The sequence below is a fragment of the Arvicola amphibius genome, chromosome 7 (genome assembly GCF_903992535.2).
Source record: "Arvicola amphibius chromosome 7, mArvAmp1.2, whole genome shotgun sequence".
NCBI lineage: Eukaryota > Metazoa > Chordata > Mammalia > Rodentia > Cricetidae > Arvicola > Arvicola amphibius.
Window position 1 is genome coordinate 1,662,076 of NC_052053.1, and position 19,430 is coordinate 1,681,505.

At 49.4% G+C, this 19,430-nt stretch overlaps 1 protein-coding gene across 3 annotated transcripts in view; it reads left to right on the plus strand.

Annotated features, from left to right (window-relative positions):
- Positions 1–19,430, plus strand: part of P2rx3 (purinergic receptor P2X 3) — a 36,644-nt gene that overhangs the window by 3,269 nt on the left and 13,945 nt on the right. For all 3 annotated transcript variants that reach the window (XM_038337346.1, XM_038337347.1, XM_038337348.1), the window contains 7 exons: positions 6,674–6,809; positions 7,179–7,250; positions 7,452–7,515; positions 7,989–8,082; positions 8,288–8,365; positions 9,055–9,196; positions 9,649–9,785. In XM_038337346.1, the coding sequence (XP_038193274.1) occupies positions 6,674–6,809; positions 7,179–7,250; positions 7,452–7,515; positions 7,989–8,082; positions 8,288–8,365; positions 9,055–9,196; positions 9,649–9,785 (723 nt within the window). The remainder of the gene's footprint in view (positions 1–6,673; positions 6,810–7,178; positions 7,251–7,451; positions 7,516–7,988; positions 8,083–8,287; positions 8,366–9,054; positions 9,197–9,648; positions 9,786–19,430) is intronic.

Consider the following 19,430-nt stretch of genomic DNA (forward strand, 5'->3'; position numbering starts at 1 on the left):
GACTGTCCTTAAATTTACTACATAGGTGAAGATGACCTTAAATTACAAGTGTGGAGGGTTGAACCCAAGGCTTTGTACCTATTGGGTCAGCACTCCACCAACTGAACTACATCCTCAGCCTCAGAGTTAGTCCTGAAGCCTTCTGTGATCACATATGTATTCAGCGCCTTAATTGTTGATAGTCACAGGATGCTGTATTGGTCCAAATGAGTACAAAAGCTGTTTCAGCACATTCCTAACCTGGCCCGGCTCTCCTGGCTCCAGGCAGGGCATTGATGGACGGCAGAGACAGCCGTCTCCTGGACTAGCCTAGCCCCCTCAGCCCTGCACTGCCCTTGGCTGCCCCTCATCAGGATCAGATTGACTTCTCCAGTGCTGGGGGCTGGAGTCCAGCCTGCTCAGGGGAGCAGGAGAGAGGCTCTTTGGCGTCTTGATATGCAACCCCATCCATCTGCCAGCCTGACAGCTCCCCGTGGACCCATGCCTTACAGTTACATCAGCACGCTCGGCAGCCCAGCCCCCTGGCCCAAGCTGTTTATAGGGGCCCAGACACCATGTGACTCCATGAATCCATTGTGATTAATTTAGCAAAAGGGCATCAAGTATCTCTCCGTGCCAGGCATCATGCACTGAGGGTAGAGCCGTGGACAGGAGCAGACAGGGTCTTTATCCTGTCCACATCACACCCACGTGAATGTGGCAAGAAGTGGCTATTCACCCAGTGATCCCCACAGACAAATGCAAAGTGCGAACGGTGTCCGAAATATGCACTACACCAGAAGCGCTGCCACCGTCAAGGCACTTGGCTTCATTCGGAACCCGAGGGGAGTTTTCTGGAAATGCCACAACCAACCCAGGTTCTGAAGGATGGGTTGGAGCAGCCAGATGAGCAGAAGGAAGAAGTCCCAAGGCAGAGAGAACCCAGCTCTGTGGAGGGAAAGAGCCTGGTCTGGTGGAGGAGGGAAAGGAGTCTATGGGAGTAGAGGCTAGCACGTAGAAAGACCCCTGGAAGCATAGAGGTCAGACCTGGCATCCCACAGAAGCCTGTGTTTTCACAGGACAGTAGAGAGTGAGAAGGAAGTTTCACTGTCAGCCTGCGTGTGACGGAGACTGGGGAAGAGTCCTAGGGTGAGGTCTGAGCTGCCTGGTGCACCCGAGGATTAACAGGAGTAGACACGGCTGAGCGAGAGCCTGAAGGACGGACAGTCAGCACTGCTGAGACTCGACAGAACTTGAAAGGGTTTTACTTATTTATTTTTTGCATATTTCATTTTATTCGTTTTGTGAGGTAGTGGGACATGGACACGTGCACAGGTCAGAGAACGGCAGAGTTGCGGGGCTTTCCGCTCTCTCTTTCCACCACAGGGACTCGGGCTTGACAAGGACCTTTACCCAAGGAGCCAAATTGACGCTGTCCCTTGAAAGGATATTTAATGACTGCTGTGGTGTCCGCACACACTAGTTCCTCAGTGTTTCCCCTGTAACAGGACACACAGCTTCACCTAAGAAGTGTGTAGTGTGAACCAAGAATTCATCTTACACACTCACAGCAACACACCACCTAATCATCTGCCAGCTGGGCTTGACACACTTCGCCCAGACCCTTCACCCGCCCTAAATGAGCCAGAGGCTGGGGATACCATGCTGCTGGCACCCAAGGCTCCTTTGTTTGGTTTGGGACAAGGTTTCTCTGTGTAACAGACCTAGCTGTCCTGGAACTAGCTCTTGTAGACCAGGCTGGCCTCGAACTCACAGAGACCCACCTGCCTCTGCCTCCCGTGTGCTGGGATTAAAGGTGTGCGCCACCACGGCCACCCAAGGCTCCTTGTTAACACACTAGGTGACACACTTGGAGGATCAGTTGGAATCCCTTATCCTCTAGACACAAGGGGAGTGACCCCCACTGTTGCCTGCTTTCTTCCTACACCACAGCCCCAGGAAGAAGGGACTCCATGGCTTGACATCCCTGCTTTGACACCATCTTGACACAGACCTGTGAGTCTCAGTCCGCAAGAGCTAGGAAAGGGGTATAAGGGTACCTCCTGTCAGGGACGAGACCTGACACATGCTAGATGCCTCTCCGAGACGGTGACTCAGTAGTGTTGAGTTCTGTGTGGTAACTGTTACTGCTCCTCGACTCCCTGATGTGCCCCCATCTTTCCCTCTGCCCAGCTCACACCTTACTAAAAAGACCCCTCTCCTCTGACACACACAACTGCACACATTTCACACCCACTCCCTGGCCTTCTCCTCCTCCTTGCCTCCCTGGGGGCAGATGGGAGGGGTTTGGGATGCTGCTTGGGCCTCTTTCCTGCACTTCCCACCTGCCAAGGAGCTGCCACCACCTTCCGCTCTATAAATAATGAACCAGAAATGCAAGGGAAAAAAAAAAAAGAAATCAGAGCAGCCGAGTAAATGCCAAGAATCAGAGGCTTAGTCCTGCTGCATCTCCTGAGCCCTGGCCTCTAGAGACAGCCTCAGCCCCTCTGTTCTGGAAATGAAGCCACCCCTTACCTTCCATTGCTAGCTACCCTGATGACGTTCTCAGCCCCATGGGGCCACTGAAATTCTTCCATTTGTTAACTCAGAGAGAATTCTAATGAGGCCTCTCCTCCCTACTGGGCATACAGGGAGTCTTAAAGGAAGAGGAGGAGGAAGAGATTGGTTAATTGTTTCTTCACCCCAAGCCCCTTCCTCCTGAGACTTTTCTGAGTTAGGGGATGCTTTGCGATCAGTGAAGCAGGGATCTTACTTGAGATATAGCTGGAGACCTTACAATGGTGTGTTTGGGAGTGGTCCAGAGCAGACTCCAGTTTGGAACCCACTCCCCAACCCATCTTGATGGGCAAGTCAGCAACCCATCTGTATCTGTTTCCCAACTGTGGCACAATGGTCATGTCCAGCCGTCTCACAAAGGCTTTATGGACTGGGTCCACGTAGTGTCATAGTCTTGGTATATGATATGACACTCTGAATGTTCTTTGCATCTACAAATGTGCCCTGGCTTTAAGGACGGGGGCCTCAGAGAACCATTTCCTTAGCTCAGCACCCAGAACCACGCCAGTTCTGTGACAAGGCTCCATGGAGTTCCAGAAGTCCATGTGGACTGTGCCTTACACTCTGAAAAGTGTTCAGCAGCAGCCAGCATCTTAGCTGAATTAGAGAGTCAGGCCCCCAGACCTCATTCCCCATCCTTCCACAGGGCACAAGGCCATGAGCTAATGGTGCTCTCTTTCAGATAACGTCCTTGGATCCTGTAACAAGATGCTGCCTTCGTCTCTGTTAGAACATAACATGGTGAATGAGACCTTAATGAAATTCCTCCCCTTCAAAAAAAAAAAAAAAAAAAAAAAAAAAAAAAAAAAAAAAGGAAAGGAAACTATGGAAAACTATGGAAAGATCAGTAACGCAGACAGCACTGCAGACTTCTCTAAAGGCGTGGTGCTCAGAAGAGCATTTTACAAGCATGTGGATAACGCTTAATGGTACATTAATCAACTTACCGGCTGCTACACGGCAGCCACAATAAAGCAGGTAACAGGTTCAGAGCCATTTGGCAGAGCTGCAACTCCACCCTCTTGCTCTCATGCAAGAAAGCGTTCAGAATCCAAGAGGATGATGCTACAAAAAAAAAAAAAAAGCAGAGAAGTATAAGAGATGGTTATGCTAATCAGTTTAATAGACTCATTCTATAATGTATACATGCACCAAAACATTCACAGTATGTCCCATAGATAGAGACAACGATTGCTTGCCAATTACACGTTAAAATGGAGTGGCTGGGGAGATGGCTGACTGCATGAAGTGCTTACCTTGCAAGCACAAGCGCTTAGGTTTAATCCCCAGAATGTGTGTGAAGAAGACCTGGCATTGTTACACGTTCTTCTAAATCCCAGGGCTGGAGAAACAGAAACAGGTGCGTCTCTGGCTTTTGCTGGCCAGCCAACGTAGCTTAGGTAAAAGGGAGAGACCTTGTCTTTCATAGATTCACAGACAGACAGACGATGAGAGACCCTGTCACAGATAGACAGATGAGAGATAGGTAGATTGGTAGGCAGATAGGTAGATAGACAGGCAGACAGATAGATGCTATACCAGCAAGAGAGCCTTTATGTCAAGCTACCTTACACCAAGCATGAAAACCTGAGTTAAGTCCCCAAGATCCACAGAATAGAACTGGCGAGTTGCCCTCTGACCTCCCCACGTATACCATGGCATACACATACTCACTCCCACACAAGTAAAAAGTAGATAGCTTCTGAGGAATTACATACGCATACACCCACCCACCCACCCCCCCCTACACACACACACCACACGAGAGAAGGTGGGAGAGAGGAGAGAGAGAGAGAGGGAGAGAGAGAGAGAGAGAGAGAGAGAGGAGGGGGGAGAGGACTTCAGTAAGTAAAGCCCCGTCATAGGAATGGTACTGGATGACTCACTAAATAAAGAGACCTCACAAAGACCAGCCCATGCTTGCTGTAAACAACAGTGTGTCTATCCTACAAGTGACTCTACCTCCCTTAGTAGCCTGAATGCTGTTTCCTTCTGAATCTTCTAACAGTATAGGGACCTCAAAGGTCATACAGTCCAACCTCCACCCAAGAAAAATATCTCCTCAGCTTACACAAAACATGGAAAAGCAAGCGCCCCAGTCTTGCCAGTCATGTGGTATCCATTGCCTTCTGAAGTAGCAGTTCATGGCCAATCTAATGACAGGAATTCTTGAGCTGGACACTCACTATCTCCTTTCAAATGTCTCATGCCTGCCCAACCTTCTGCAGCACTGCCTCTGCAGCTGCCCCAGGGGTGCCCACAGCACTACCTCTGCAGCTGCCCTGCCAGGGGTGCCCACACCACTGCCTCTGCAGCTGCCCCAGGGGTGCCCACAGCATTTTTTGAGCTAAACTGTCCCAGACTCCTTCTGTCATCTCCTGATGTGCCTTCCCAACATTTAGTAGAGGCAGATAATGATGTTAACCCAGCCTTCCCGAAGTATTCTGCCTGATTCGGCCAACTATCCTAAGTTCTCTCTCCCAAACAGCTCTGTGGTCAAGTAAGGGCAGCAGGCTTAGGAGTGTCTCTCAGTGACAGAGTTCTTGTAAGGCCCCAGGTTCCATCCTTAGCACCACAACACAATAGCCATAACAGTGGTAATAATGATGATTATGATGATGATAAAGTTACCAAAATTTAGCGAATCACTGGTTTGTTGTACAGAGTGTGTAAATTTTCCCAAACCTGTTTGATAGGTTTTTCTCACCTACAGAATAAAGACAGTAACTGCCTTGACCTTCCAGTGTGCCACCAGGCCCAGATGTTAGGCTGGGACTGGTATAGGGACTAGATGCCTTGAACCCTGAGGGTTGTGGTGGCTTATATCACACGGGGAGGCAGGCCTTCACAGATGGGCGGAGTCAGCAGTCTGAGTCTCTCAGACCCGTCTGGGAGGGTCTGTAGCAAAGCAGGTGAAACGGAAGGAAGGTCATATGACGGCTTTAAACTATGGGAAGACAGGTAATGACCACTAGGTGGAAGCACAATGCAAGGAATAAGATTAGTGTCCCCATTTCCCCAATGGTGTTCGCCGCCCAGGCAGAGGCACCACCACACCCCCCACCTCCTCCTAATTTCCCAGCCCGTGTTGGCCGGGTGAAGACTGCCAAGAAGCCCGCTCCAAGGACTTTCATTGTTTTCTTTCTTGAATGTCTGCCGTGTTCCTGACACACAAGGCACAACCATAAATAAAGCTTGGGCTGCTCAGGGTTTGCAGCCGGGGACCTCTGTCTCCGCTCTCCTTGGTGCCTGCTAGAGGGGAGACCTTGTTATCAGCAGTACTTACTTTTGGGCACACGTGTGGCCCACAAGGGGTGGAACTTCCTCCTAAGGAGTCAAACATAACTTCACGTTTTCTATGTGTCAATCACCAATAGGTTGGGGCTGTAGCTCATCATTGGTAGAGAAATTTCCTAGCATTCTAGAATCCCTGGTGCGGTCTTTAAGAAAAGCAGTGCCAGGCATGGTGGTGCATTCTGGTAATCTGTCTGATAGGTAGACAGGTAGATAGAGGGCTCACGGCTAGCCCGCCTAGCCAGTCACCGAGTACCAGGTTCAGTGAGGCCTTGTTTCCAAGAAGATAAGGTGGACAGCAATAGAGGTGATACCCAAACGTCTGTCTCAGTATCAACTTCTGACGCCAGGCACGGTGGCGCACGCCTTTAATCCTAGCACTTGGGAGACGGAGACAGGTGCGTCTCTGTGAGTACAAGGCCAGCATGGTCTACAAAATGAATTCTAGTTCCAGGCAGGGCCAGATTAGAGTGAGACTCTGTTTCAGAAAGAAAAAAAAAAAAACCAATATCATCTTCTGTAGGAGAAGGGAGGCCGCACCAAACTTCTGACCTCCTGACATGCACACACTGTACACCATACGGTACATGTTGGAATAATAAGAGTTTTCATAGGAGAACAATTAGAAGAAGAAGCCCAGAAGTGCTCCCCGGAGGTGGTTACGAAGACTTGCTAACTAACCAAGAACTCGTCCCTGTTTCTCATCCCAATGCATGACCCTGCCAAGCACACCCATACAACTCTAATGTTGGCAGGAAGGAGGATTCCCCACCCTGTCTCGTGAGCCCGTGGGCTCTTTCCCTATCCCCATTCTCTGCTGCAGGTGGGTTTTCTTGCACGAGAAGGCCTACCAAGTGCGGGACACTGCCATTGAGTCCTCGGTAGTGACGAAGGTGAAAGGCTTCGGACGCTATGCCAACAGAGTCATGGACGTGTCCGATTATGTGACCCCACCCCAGGTACGGTGCCCTACCCTAGGGACGTGTGCATGCCCACATCTGGAGAGCGTGGGGACAGAGGGGCAGACCTCCTGAGCCAGAAGCTACAGTACTGTTAGGAGGAATTGGACATAAAGAAGCTAGACTCCCCCCCCCCCCCCCCCCCCCCCGTGACATCTCTGCTTTCATGGAGAGCCATGAGAAGGAGAACAAGAGGGGACACCAGGTGGTTAGGAAAAGTTTATTTGAATGCCAGCTGTGTCCCTTGTTAGCTCTGCCACCTTGGCCAAATCACAGGCAGACTGGGACTTCCTCTTCTGTAGAGCAGAAATCACTTCCTGCCCTGCAGATTGGGACAGGGCTTTTTCTCCTCTCCCCTCACCTCCCAAGGGCACCTCTGTCTTTGTCATCATCACCAAGATGATCGTCACTGAAAATCAAATGCAAGGATTCTGTCCAGAGGTGAGTGGAACAGGTCACAGAAGCATACCGGCAGGAGCAGGGCAGGGGGTGCGAACCGAGGCCCCTGGTCTAGACTCAGAGCTGCGACTGGACCCACCAAAAGCCACAGCTGCAGGAACCTGGGGAAGGCACTGGGAATGAATGGGCTGACCAGGGCCAAGGGAGGGTTCTTCATACGCCTGTGTCCCTGTCCCTCCACAGAATGAGGAGAAGTACCGCTGTGTGTCTGACAGCCAGTGCGGGCCTGAGCGCTTCCCTGGTGGGGGTGAGTGCAACCCTTCCTTCCACCCTATCCTACCCCACCCCCAACCCCAGCCCAAGTCAGGAAAGGGGGCCGAGTCTATTCTATGGAATTCTGCCAGGGTTGCAAGAAGTTTGCTGGGTGCCAGAAGCAGTCAGGACTTGAGTTCCTGCTCCAAGAGTTCAGTCTAAGTTTTGCAGTGGCAGCGTAGAGTAGCAAGTAGTATTAAAAAAAAAATAGAGAGCCCAGGGGAGGGAACAAGGATGGTTCTGGAGGTGACCTGAAGTTGGGGGAAAATTCGGCAAGATGGAGGGAGCTTCGTGAAGGGTATTCTAGGAAGAAGGGATGCTCAGACTAAGAGGCAAGGAAGAAGAGTCCTGGGGTGTTCAGGACACATGCATTGGCTTGCCTTGCTCACCTGCCGGGGCCCTGGTGAGGACGGGGGTGGGATGGGCAAGGGTCAGGAAGCCACCTCGACATGCAGTTCCACCCTCCAGGGATCCTCACTGGCCACTGTGTGAACTACAGCTCCGTTCTCCGGACCTGTGAGATCCAGGGCTGGTGCCCCACCGAAGTGGACACCGTGGAGATGTAAGGCTCTGAGCATCCCCAAGCATATGGAGGGCTTTGCGTGAGTGGGAATGTTCTCTTAGGGTGTCATCTCCCTGCCCTGCCTCTGCCTCTGGTCCATGTCTCCTTTCCAGAGGCACCCACAAAGGAATATTTCCAAGAAAAGCCCCCTGTCTCCCTTCTCCTGAGAGCTGAATCGCGCGTTCTCGCCCGTTCTCGCCCGCAGGCCTATCATGATGGAAGCGGAGAACTTCACCATTTTCATCAAGAACAGCATTCGTTTCCCTCTCTTCAACTTCGAGAAGTGAGTCCCCGATTCTCCCCTCATTCAGCCTGCTGCAGAGGCCCCCCTTCTTTCTCTCCATCTACTCATCCCCCCGGAGCTCCCACCCCAAATGTCAGGTAGCCGATTTCTCTGTCTGTGTCCCTGCCTTGGAGCTTTGAACCCAGCTGAGAAAAGACAGCATGGCCTGGCTGTGGACACAGAGGCCTCCTGCAGTTGGGGTGTGAAGTGTCTGTCACTTTTATTTCTTGCCACCTACAGCCCTCAAGTGGAGACTGTTGGTTTGCTTGTTTTTTTGTTTTTTTTTTGCTTGTTTGTTTGTTTGTTTTGTTTGCTTGTTTGCTTTGTCTTAGTCTGCCCTCACTGCATTGGCTCATACGTTCAGCAACTACCTAGTGGCAGTGTGCCCTGCCAGGCACCACGGAGATGCACAGAGCAATCAGGAGAGACTCTGGTCACCAGGAGCCCAGCCTGGTAGTTGGAGACCCTGGCCACAGACATTCCTAAGCCTGCCATGAGATGGGACACGGGGGTTACAAAACCATGCAGGGAAAGAAGGGAGGTAGACGAGGAGGGACTGAGCAATGGAGGAAGTAGATGTCCCCATCTCGGTGTTGAGGGCCAGAAGCATCCAGAGGACTGGAGAAAACTTAGGCATGACTATCTCTGCTTTATATCTGGGCCTCACCTATTTCCTCTTTCCTCCCCAGGGGAAACCTCCTGCCCAACCTGACAGCCAAGGACATAAAGACGTGCCGCTTCCACCCTGAAAAGGCCCCATTCTGCCCCATCTTGAGGGTAGGGGATGTGGTTAAGTTTGCCGGGCAAGATTTTGCCAAGCTGGCCCGCACGGTGAGAACCTGTCTCTTGTCCATGTCCTGCTGCCTACCCAGAAAGCTCAGTGCTCCCATAGACTTCAGGGATCGCCCCAGGGATGCTGGGCAGTAAATGCCTCCTGGTGGAAGCACCCCAGACATGCAGATCCCCAAATCCATTCCTATCCCAAATCCTGTCCATCTCTCCTCCAGAGATCTTGCCTCTACTTCCCCAAGCCTCAGTTTCCCATTTTACCCCAGAAGAAGCCTTTTGGTCTCTTAAAAGCACCCTGACACAGGAAAGCAGTCTGCAAGAGTGTTCTCTCCCCTGTGTTGTTTCTCAGGGAGTCTGAGACTCCCGGTTCCTCCCCTAAGGTCACCCCCTCCCTACTGCCACCTCCCATGTAGAGAAGAGGAAGAAATCCCTCTCCACAAACCCTCAGCCCTGACTGAGGACAGTGGAGAGCTCATACCTGGCCCTTTCCTCAGGGTGGCGTTCTGGGCATTAAGATTGGCTGGGTGTGTGACCTGGACAAGGCCTGGGACCAGTGTATCCCCAAGTATTCCTTCACCCGGCTGGATGGAGTGTCTGAGAAAAGCAGCGTTTCCCCTGGCTACAACTTCAGGTAAACCTCCCAGGCTGAGCAGGGCAGAAGCCACAGGCAGCTCCAAAGACATTCCTGTCAGGCAGAAATGCACATTTGGAAGGGAACTCCTCATGTCCCTCGTCTGGTCCCCACCAGGTTTCAGTTCAGGCTTGGGGAGGACTTCCTGAGAGCTGGTCATCCCTGAACTGTGGTGTGAGGTGTGGATTCCTGCCATTAAAAGGAATCCAACCACCTGGGATCTGCTGAGGACAGTAGTCACACCAGCTGGCCAAGGTTTCTGGAAGTACTCAATTCTGTCATTTTTTCACTTGCTTTTAGCTCTGTCCCTGACGCTGGTGTGCCTGGTTCATGTCCAACCCCATTCCCTGCCCTGTACACATGCTGGTGTTCCTGGTTCATGTCCAGCCGGGTTCCCTGCCCTGCACGCACGCTGGTGTGCCTGGTTTCTGTCCAGCCCGTTCCCTGCCCTGCACGCACGCTGGTGTGCCTGGTTCACGTCCAACCCCATTCCCTGCCCTGTACACATGCTGGTGTTCCTGGTTCATGTCTAGCCCCATTCCCTGCCCTGTACACACACTGGTGTTCCTGGTTCATGTCCAGCCGGGTTCCCTGCCCTGCACGCACGCTGGTGTTCCTGGTTCATGTCCAACCCCATTCCCTGCTCTATACACACGCTGGTGTTCCTGGTTCCTGTCCAGCCCCATTCCATGTCCTGCACACACGCTGGTGTGCCTGGTTCATGTCCAGCCCCATTCCCTGCCCTGCACACACGCTGGTGTGCCTGGTTCCTGTCCAGCCCGTTCCCTGCCCTGCGCCTGAAATTTCTGGGGCTCTCACTCCCACAGTAAGCACAATATCTGCCATGGTTTCTTCTTCCAAAACGGGAAATTGACATTTCTCTCTCAAACCAGGAAATCCCATGATTCACAGGCAGCAGCTATAGTAGGTTCTTTCATGCTTTTCTGTGGAAAGACGGTTTTTAAATATCATCTAATTGGTATTCCAAATAGCTGTTGGGCCTGAAGGACTTTTATTTGGGGGAGTTTTCCCACTAGGCAAAAGGGAAACAGAGGAAGCCCAGGGTGAACTGATTGGAACAGCAGGGCCTTGAACAAGTCCTTGGCTTCTTCCCTGTTAGGTCCCCATCTGTGAAATGCTGGGAGAATATGCTTAGCCACCTGAAGGGCAGAGTTTTGCGTGCTCTCTCTTTCTCTCTCTCTCTTTCTCTCCCCCCTCTCTCTCTTCTGTGCGTGTGTGTGCACACACGCATGTGTGTACACATGCACGTTCAGAGGTCAGAGAACAAACTCTGAATTTTCTACAAACTATGTTCTCTGCCTTGTTTGAGGCAGGGTCCCGTTCATTCATTCCCACACATCAGAACAGCTGGCCTATGCACTTGTGGCGATTTCCCTGTCTCTGCTTCCGGGATCACAGATCCCTGTGCGATGCATCTGGCTTTTACATGTGCGCTGGGAATGTGAACTCAGATCTCCAGGCCTACGCACTGAGCACTTATGCCAAGTGAGCTATTTCTCCAGTCCTTGCCTTAATTTCTGAAAATCCCCCAATTCCCTGAAGGACCCTGATTAAGTACACAACGTTATGCTTTAAAAAAGAAAGTTAAGAAAATGAATTTGCAGCGTTGGGGTAAAATACGTCGAAGGATACATTTGTTACAGATGTGAAGAATTGTTTCTCAAGCTTCACCTTGTAGCAGTCTTCAGTGTAATGCTACATTGTATACAGTTATTCTTTTTCCTCCTGCGAAAACATTCCAGAAGAAAGCCATTTAAAGCAGGAAGGTTTGTTCTGGTACAGTTTGAGGGTCAGGTCCATCATGAGGGGAGTCATGGTATTATGAGCGTAAAGCGCTAGTCACATGGCATCCTTGGTCAGGAAACAGATACTCCACCCACTGTCTGCTCTACACTCATTTGAAACTCAGCCGCCACATCCGGGTGGGTCTTTCCACCTGAATTAAACACTCCATCACACAAGGCTAGAAGTGTGTCTCCTAGGTGAATCTAAGTCCAGCCAAGTTGATAATCAGGATTAACTATCACAAGTCTCCATTTCATCAGCTTGACACCCGAGTGTATCACTTTTAAATCATAGCATTGCATCCCTGATCCCTATCTCCTGTTCATTTTGTAATGTAAAATATATTTAGTTCATCTCTAAAAGTCTCCAATATCTCAACAGTTCTAAAATTTCAGAAGTTTAAATACATTCTCTTGTGAGATTTGGGAAATCTCTTATATATGAGTCCCTATAAAAAAAAATCAAGCCTTCAAGTCGTACACTTCTCTTATGCAATATCATGAAGAAAACATTCTCCTTCCGACAAAGGAAGAATGGAAATAAACAAGCAAAGACTCAGGCAAGGTATGGCTGGATCAGGGCAGGGCCAACACCAAACCCTGTAGCTCCATGTCTGGGTTGTGGGGCTCTTGATGGCACTGTCTGGGCTGCAGTTCCCTTGGGTGGCTGCAGTTCTGGTTCTGGTGCCCACTGTACACACAGACTCTCTCCTAGGCCAGCTCTGCTTCATGCTGCAGTTCTTGGAACGCATTCCTCATTACTAGCATCTCCAATACCCTGGGGTCTCCATTGCAACTTAGGCTTCACCCTCTCAGCTTCATGCCATGGCCTCTTAATGCCTACTTACAGCAAGTCTGACCTGACCCAGCGCCACACTGCCTGGTTTCAGTAGCTTCTAGAACTCTGGTATTAGTGTCTGTGACTCCTCCACGCCTACAGAACCAGTGCCTCATGGAAAATGCTGCCAAGTTGTGCTGCCAGATGAAGATGGAGCCTAAGCCCTCAGACAGTGGTTATGGCAACCTTTGTGTGCCTTGGAGGCAGACCCTGGGAAAACACTTTCCTGGGTGGCCCTCTGGTTCTGGTGCTTAGCACTCTAAAAGTAGGCTTTCTCTTTTTCAAGTGAATTTGCATTTTCACAAGTTGAAGTGCTCTGTGAGTAAGACCTCGCCTTTCCTACTGCCCTAGGGTGCCAGTTTCTCTTGAGTGGCATTGATTTCTCCACATCCGCTTTGTCTTTGGCTTTAAACCTGCCAAACTCCTTTCTCATCTACGCACACGCCAGGCTTTTCTGCTGTTCCTGCTGTGCTCTCACCGTGGCCCTGCCACACAGTGGCCCTTTACTCTCTTCCTATGTCATTCTAGGGCTTCTCTAGTCTGGAGCCCCACATTCTTTGCATTCCTCCAGCAAACTAGTCCCAAAAGCACGCAAACCCATGTGATTATGTTTATCATAACAGTAACCCTGCTCCTGGTACCAATTTCTTGCATTAACTACTTTTCTAGCTTCTGTGGCAAAATACCCAACAAAAGCAATTGAGGAAGGAAGGCTTTTCTTTGGCTCATGGTTTAAGGGCATAATCCATAATGACAAGAAGGCCTGGTGGCAGGAGTGTGAGATGGCGGGTCACATTGCATGCTCAGTTAGGAAGCAGAGAGAGATGAATGCTGGTTCCACTTGCTTTCTCCTTTTCACTTGGTAGCCACTCCAACCTATGTGATGGTACTGTGTACATTCAGCCTTGGTCTTCACTGCTTAGTTAAATCTCTTTGGAAAAGTCCTCACAGACATGCCCGTAAGTTGGTGCCCTGGGTGTATTAAATCAGATCAGATTGACAGTCATTATTAACCATCACAATAATCCGCTTTCCTTTTCACCTTACTTTGCAACTTTAAAAAATAATGGCCCCTCCCATTAAGCTTTCCATTTGGTAGTTTAAAATATATATGTATGTTCTCTGGAAAGAAGAATTTTTAAAAATTGAAATTGCCTTCATAATCAACTCCAGAGTTTGAAAAACCCTAGGAAACAACACATATTTTAAAGTAGGTTAAAAATACTATTTGGCTCACTGGAAGAAATTGGCATATTTATTCAGTTAGTTCATCACACTGAGATCAATACAAAGGATATTTGTATGGCTGCTTAAAATAGTGATATACTTTAATAAAATTCTCAGTCTAAGATACAAGTTTTCACATTGTAACTCCCCTTTGGCCATCAGGAAGCCTTCAGTCCTCCAAAGGACGCCAGTGACAGAAGCCTTGTGAAGTCGGGGTCTACTGTGAGACCTGTCTCCTGGTGCCATGCAGTTTGAGGAAGAGCTGCTTTGGAGTTCTGTATCTCCAGCTGATTATGCAGTGGCTGTGCCCTAGCTATGCACAATAGGACCGGAGATACGCTTAGTTCAATATAAGCTTTGGTTGAGGGTGTGGATGTAGCTCAGTCGGTGGAGTGTGGCCCTAACACGCAAGAAGCCCGGGGCTCCTGCCCCATCTCAAGAAGTTACACAAAGCCTAAAACCAGGAATGGTGGTAGTTGCTTGTAACCTCAGCACTCAGGAGGTAGAAGCAGGGGGATCAGTTCAAGGTCATCCTTGGCTATGTTGAGAGATCAAGGTCAGCCTGGGCTACGTAAAGATAGCTTAGATTGTTTATTTGGACAAGACTGGAAAGAGGATCTCCACGGACTCCACCAGTATAATTGTCAGGATCTCGGGGAGCCACCTGAGTGGCAGGGGCTCCTCTGAGGAACCCAAATTACCTGCTCTGTAACAGAACCAGAAGTACAGGGCAGGCAAAGCTACCCAGCTGAAACCTGGGTAAAGTCTTCAGAGAGCCAAAGAAAACTGCCTTCGGGAGACATCTGGCGTCTTGCCAAGCAGGGCACAGTTCTATCTCTTCCCTCCACCCGGGTCCCCACCGCCACTTCCATACAGCAGCAGACACACTGACACTCAAGGCCAAGCTGCTGCTGTGGCGGGGAGGCCACAGAATCACCTTTCTGGACACTCAGATAAGAGAAGAGGGCATTCACCATGGTTTCCATGATGAGATGATTTGTTGCTGATGTTTGAACCTCACAAAGCCACTTAGCAGTAGGACGGGCACTCATTACCCCACGTGCATAGCGTGCTGGATGTCTGATTGTTCCTCACCCATCCTAGAGGGCAGACACTACAATCCCTCCAGTCCTAATAAGAAAAGGCAGGCTCGCTGAGTCCACACATCCAGTCCATGCAGGGACCCGGATGTGGATAAATATTCTTGAGTGATGCCTGCCACAGCCAGGAAAGCTGCAGCATTCGCACCTGTGCATCCTCAGTAAAGCATGCATAGGTGGTTGATTCTTTCCACCCTGCTGAAAAACAAAGAACCTGGGTTCCCAGGGAGTGGAAATACTAGCAGATGCCGGCGGCCCAATCCACAGTCTGGTCTTTTGCCTCGCAAACAAGTTCATCCGTCTCCCCTCCAACAGAAGCCAGATTTCTCACCACTCTATTGTTGCCGTCTGCCCTGGAGAGAGTGGAATTATTCAGACAAGATTGGCCTTGCTTTACGCTGCACATTTGATACCTAGGGGCAGCTAGAGACCTGCACTTCCATCGCTAATTACTTCTGCGGCTCATTTCTATGCCCCCACCTTCCCACTCTGGGCAGCTCTTTGCCTGCAGAATCATTGATTTTGAGATGGTCTAGGTGTTAAAGATCCCATGAGCACATCTAGACAATGCTGTCCCTTTACAGAGAGGAAACAAACTCTCTGGAGGGGAAGTGATTTGTCTAAGACCATGAGAGCATCTTAGTGTAGCCGTAGAGGTCATTCTGTTTGCCTAAGACACAACCCCAAGCAAAAGGATACTTCATAAGGTGGCTTGTGGTCATGAGTCAGGTCCAGTTACTGGAAAAGTGGCCTCAGTACATCTCCCTTCAGTTCTTACCTACTGGACTTGGTTCTCTCCATCTAAAATTAATTTTTGTGTGATCTCTAAAGGCTTTTGTTCTTTCTCCACCTGCAGTTTGGTCAAAAGAATGTTTGGTTTTTTTACACCTAGATTTGTCTATTCTACATAGTTAGTTATTCTGAGGATCTCTTAATGGTTTTTTCTGAAGCTTTTCTCTGAGCATATTGGGAGTGCAGTTGATTGTCTGGGTGTGTGGTGGGCCAAGTGTCGCCGTATCTAAAAGTAAGAACTAACAGCTCAACAGTCTACAGACAAAAGACCCCCCAGAAGCAGGCGGTGGCATCCTGTAGCTTAGACACAGGAATGGGGTGGGACCTTGCAGCCCGGGTATATACCCTCAATTTGCCTCAATTCACTCTGAAAATTCAGCTCAGTATTTTGAATTGGGATAATTGTCGTATTGCACAGTGAGTTTGTGAGGCACACATGTGTTAGTTAGGGATTAAATGTTACAAGCCAAGAAAGAGCAAGTCTGTGTGCATGAACAGTGCATGTGTGTATGTGTGTGTGTGTACGTGTGTGTATGTGTATGCATGCGTGTGTGTATGTGTGTATGTATGTGCATGCGTGCATGTGTGTATGTGTCTATCTGTATGTATTATGTGTGTTTGTGTATATGTGTGTATATGTATACATGTGTATATGTGTGTGTGTAGGCATTGATGATTTAATGGCAGATTTATAATACTGTATCTATGCAGGCCTCAGCAGGAAGCAAATGACAGACCCAAATTAGGTATTTTGAGGAGAGCTTAATAAAGATGCTGCTTTGAAAGTGTGGGCAGGGTGCAGGGAGCTACAGGGCCTGTGGAAAGGGCTAGAGCTAGAGATGTGGGCATGCATGGAGAGCGAAGCCCCACCAGGACCAGAACAGAGGCAAAGCAGCCCACTGAGGCAGGGAGAAGCTAGGGTCAGAGGGCACGTGTAAGGTCCAGTCAAAGTCCCTCTGCTGCCTTGTGGAGGTCTCTAAACCCTTATGTCCCTGATGAAAGTGTGAACCATTGCCCAACAAGAGTGTGTACTCCCAGCTGTGAGCAATTTTGGAAGTGTTTTGCCGCTGTTGTTCTCAGAGGCTATTTTATCTACAAATGTAAGTTTCTTAAAATATGCTTTTTTAGGCTAGGGATGTAGCACAGTGGTAGAGCCTTTTCCTAGCATGTGCCCGGCCCTGGGTTAAGTCCCTAGCATGCCTCTAAGGGATACTTGTCTACAAATACACAGAGCAGCAACATGGGCTCCTGTTCTCTCAGTCCTGCTCCCCTCACAGGAAGTTAGCATCATAGACGGCAACTGGGGCAGGAGGGTCATCCTTCCACTCAGTTATACATTTATACATATGCAACCTAAAATTCCTGGTCTTTGAAGACCTCAAAAACTCCCCTCTGGTCCTCATCTGGAGAGATGACTCAGTGGTTAAGAGAACTGGCTTCTCTTTCAAAGAACCTGGATTCAATTCCCATTATCTGCATGACAGCTCACAGCTGTCTGTAGCTCCAGTTCCCGGGGATCTGACACCCTAACACAGACAAACCCCAATGTATATATAAAAGGATAATAAATCTTTATTTTTTAAAGAAGCCCTTAGTGTTGAATCTGTGAAGCCCTTTCACACTTGGGTGAAAGCTTTGACCTCATTGACAGACCACCACACCCTCCCAGTCAGAAATGACCCGACTTCGTTGAGTCTCAAAGACAGAAGCCTGGTCTGTGTTCATTTCTTCTGGCATACTCTCAATCATTATGTGACTGGCCCAACAGCACACAAATACAGTAGCCGTAGGGATATACCCAGTGCTGACAGCTGGGGAGGGGGAGAACAGAAGCACTTTTAATGATGTCTGATTTCTCAGTTTCCCTCTGAGAGTTCCTAAGACAGCATTGCTACTAAAAGACAACACAGTTTTGGATTTCTTCTCTTGGAGTCTAGGACCGAAAAAAAAAAAAAAGGTGGGGGGGGCACTTGTTCATCTGCTAGATATTCCTTGTGTGCTAGGTGTTTCCAGCAGGCTTTCCGTGTTGGAAACTTTCCTGAAGCTCAGGATCTGGCCTGGTTCCCCTCCCATCTCACGGCATGCAGCTCACCAGGCTCCTAGGCCAACTGACAGACAGAGCTGAAGTGGGCCTTGGCTTTCACCACTCTCTCTGCAATCTGGATTTCCCTCCCTGCTTTCAGACGCCACAGAGACTGGGTTTCAAAGGCAGCCACTTCAGTCATTTCCACAGAAAACCATTATTGGGAAGGCCTCTCCCGTAGGGTGTTTGCATGTTCCTATGGTCCTCTCTCCTCCCCACCTTCTTGCCATGTCAGTGGGAGGACCAGTGGTCCCAGGTGCATATAGCCCTTTCTAACATCCGTGTCCAGCCTGTCAACACAGAAACCAATGTTACTAATAGAAAATATGATCTAAAACTTGTTGAGTGCTGACCAAAGAGCCAAAGGGGTTATATCTTCATCTCTGAGAAACTCTGGGCCTTGGGTGGTCCCATTTACCTGGGCAAAGCCACATACCCTTATATAGTGCAGGGAAGATGTTCAGAGACTGGCAGCCTGGCCCCACAGCCTGTATTTGCAGCTGCTATTAAACTATAGAACCAGGATGGTTGGCCCCTGCCCCTGCCCCTGCCCCTGCCCCTGCCCCTGCCCCTGCCCCTGCCCCTGCCCCTGCCCCTGCCTCTCCCTGGGGCCCAGGCTGGCCTGCAGCTCATTATGCAAGCCAGGCTAGCTGCTACCTCACAGTAACCCTCTGCCTCTCCTAGGGCTGCATGACAGGTGTAGATTACCACGGTCAGCTCGGGATGTGTTCTTAAACATCAACAACAGGCAACTTTTTAAATGGCTGCTTTTGCAGTTTATCAGGTCCATAGACTCTAAATAAATAAGCTTGGCTTTGGGCATGTCTCTCAGGGGGAGGAGTCCAAGCAGGCTCTAAAGATGTGGCCCCCGTCCCAGATGCAAAGAGACTGCCAGGCAATATTTTCCTATCTGTACAGAATCAACTGTAAAAGTGTATTTCAACTGGCAAAATTACTTCCCAGCAGGCAAAGCTTTGCTGAGAACAGCACCTCCTTCACAGAGAAACCCAAATCCCAGACCCAAAATTTCCCTCCCAAGTCAACCCGGATCCTGCATATTTGTTGCTGTTTTTCCTACTGGTTTAACAGTTTTGGGTCCTGCTTTAGGAAGGAGTTTCCACTACTCTATGGGAGGACAAATCATTTCTAAACAGATATGAGTGCTTCCAAGGGATTTGTGCACAGTGATAAAAAATGCTTCTCCATTCAGCAAGCATTCTTGAGTGTCAGCTCAGCATGGGGAAGCCCTTGTAATGGTTGGCACTCCTCAAAGCTAAACTTGGCTGCATGCTTCCTTGCACAGGAGTACTGAGGCCTCAAGAGTGAAAACTCTTGCGGATAATGAGGCGATGGCTTTGAAGGTCTCTTTCAGCTTCTGGTTCTCTCACATGCTGAGCTGCAGGGCTGACAGGGAGTAGAATGAGGCCAGTTCCTGTGATCGAGAGAATGATAAACCTAAACCCAAATAGAAAAGCTGTTTATACAGGGAAATGCAGGCAGCTCTCCTTAGCTGTGGGTTCTACATCTGTGAATGCTACCAAACATAGATTGAAGATATTTGAGGAAGCATTTATACCTGCCCCAAAGAAGAGCAGGCTTTGTTTCCTTCTTATACCCTAAACAATAGAGCATGACCACTGTTTTCACAGAATACACACTCTGGTGAGCCTTACAGGTTATCTAGGGAGGATATGACGCACGCAGGACAGTTTAGACAAATACCACGCTGGTTTATATAAGGGGCTTGAGCCTTATAAAAAAAATAGGTGTTGGTGTCTACAAGGCTCCTAGAATCAACCT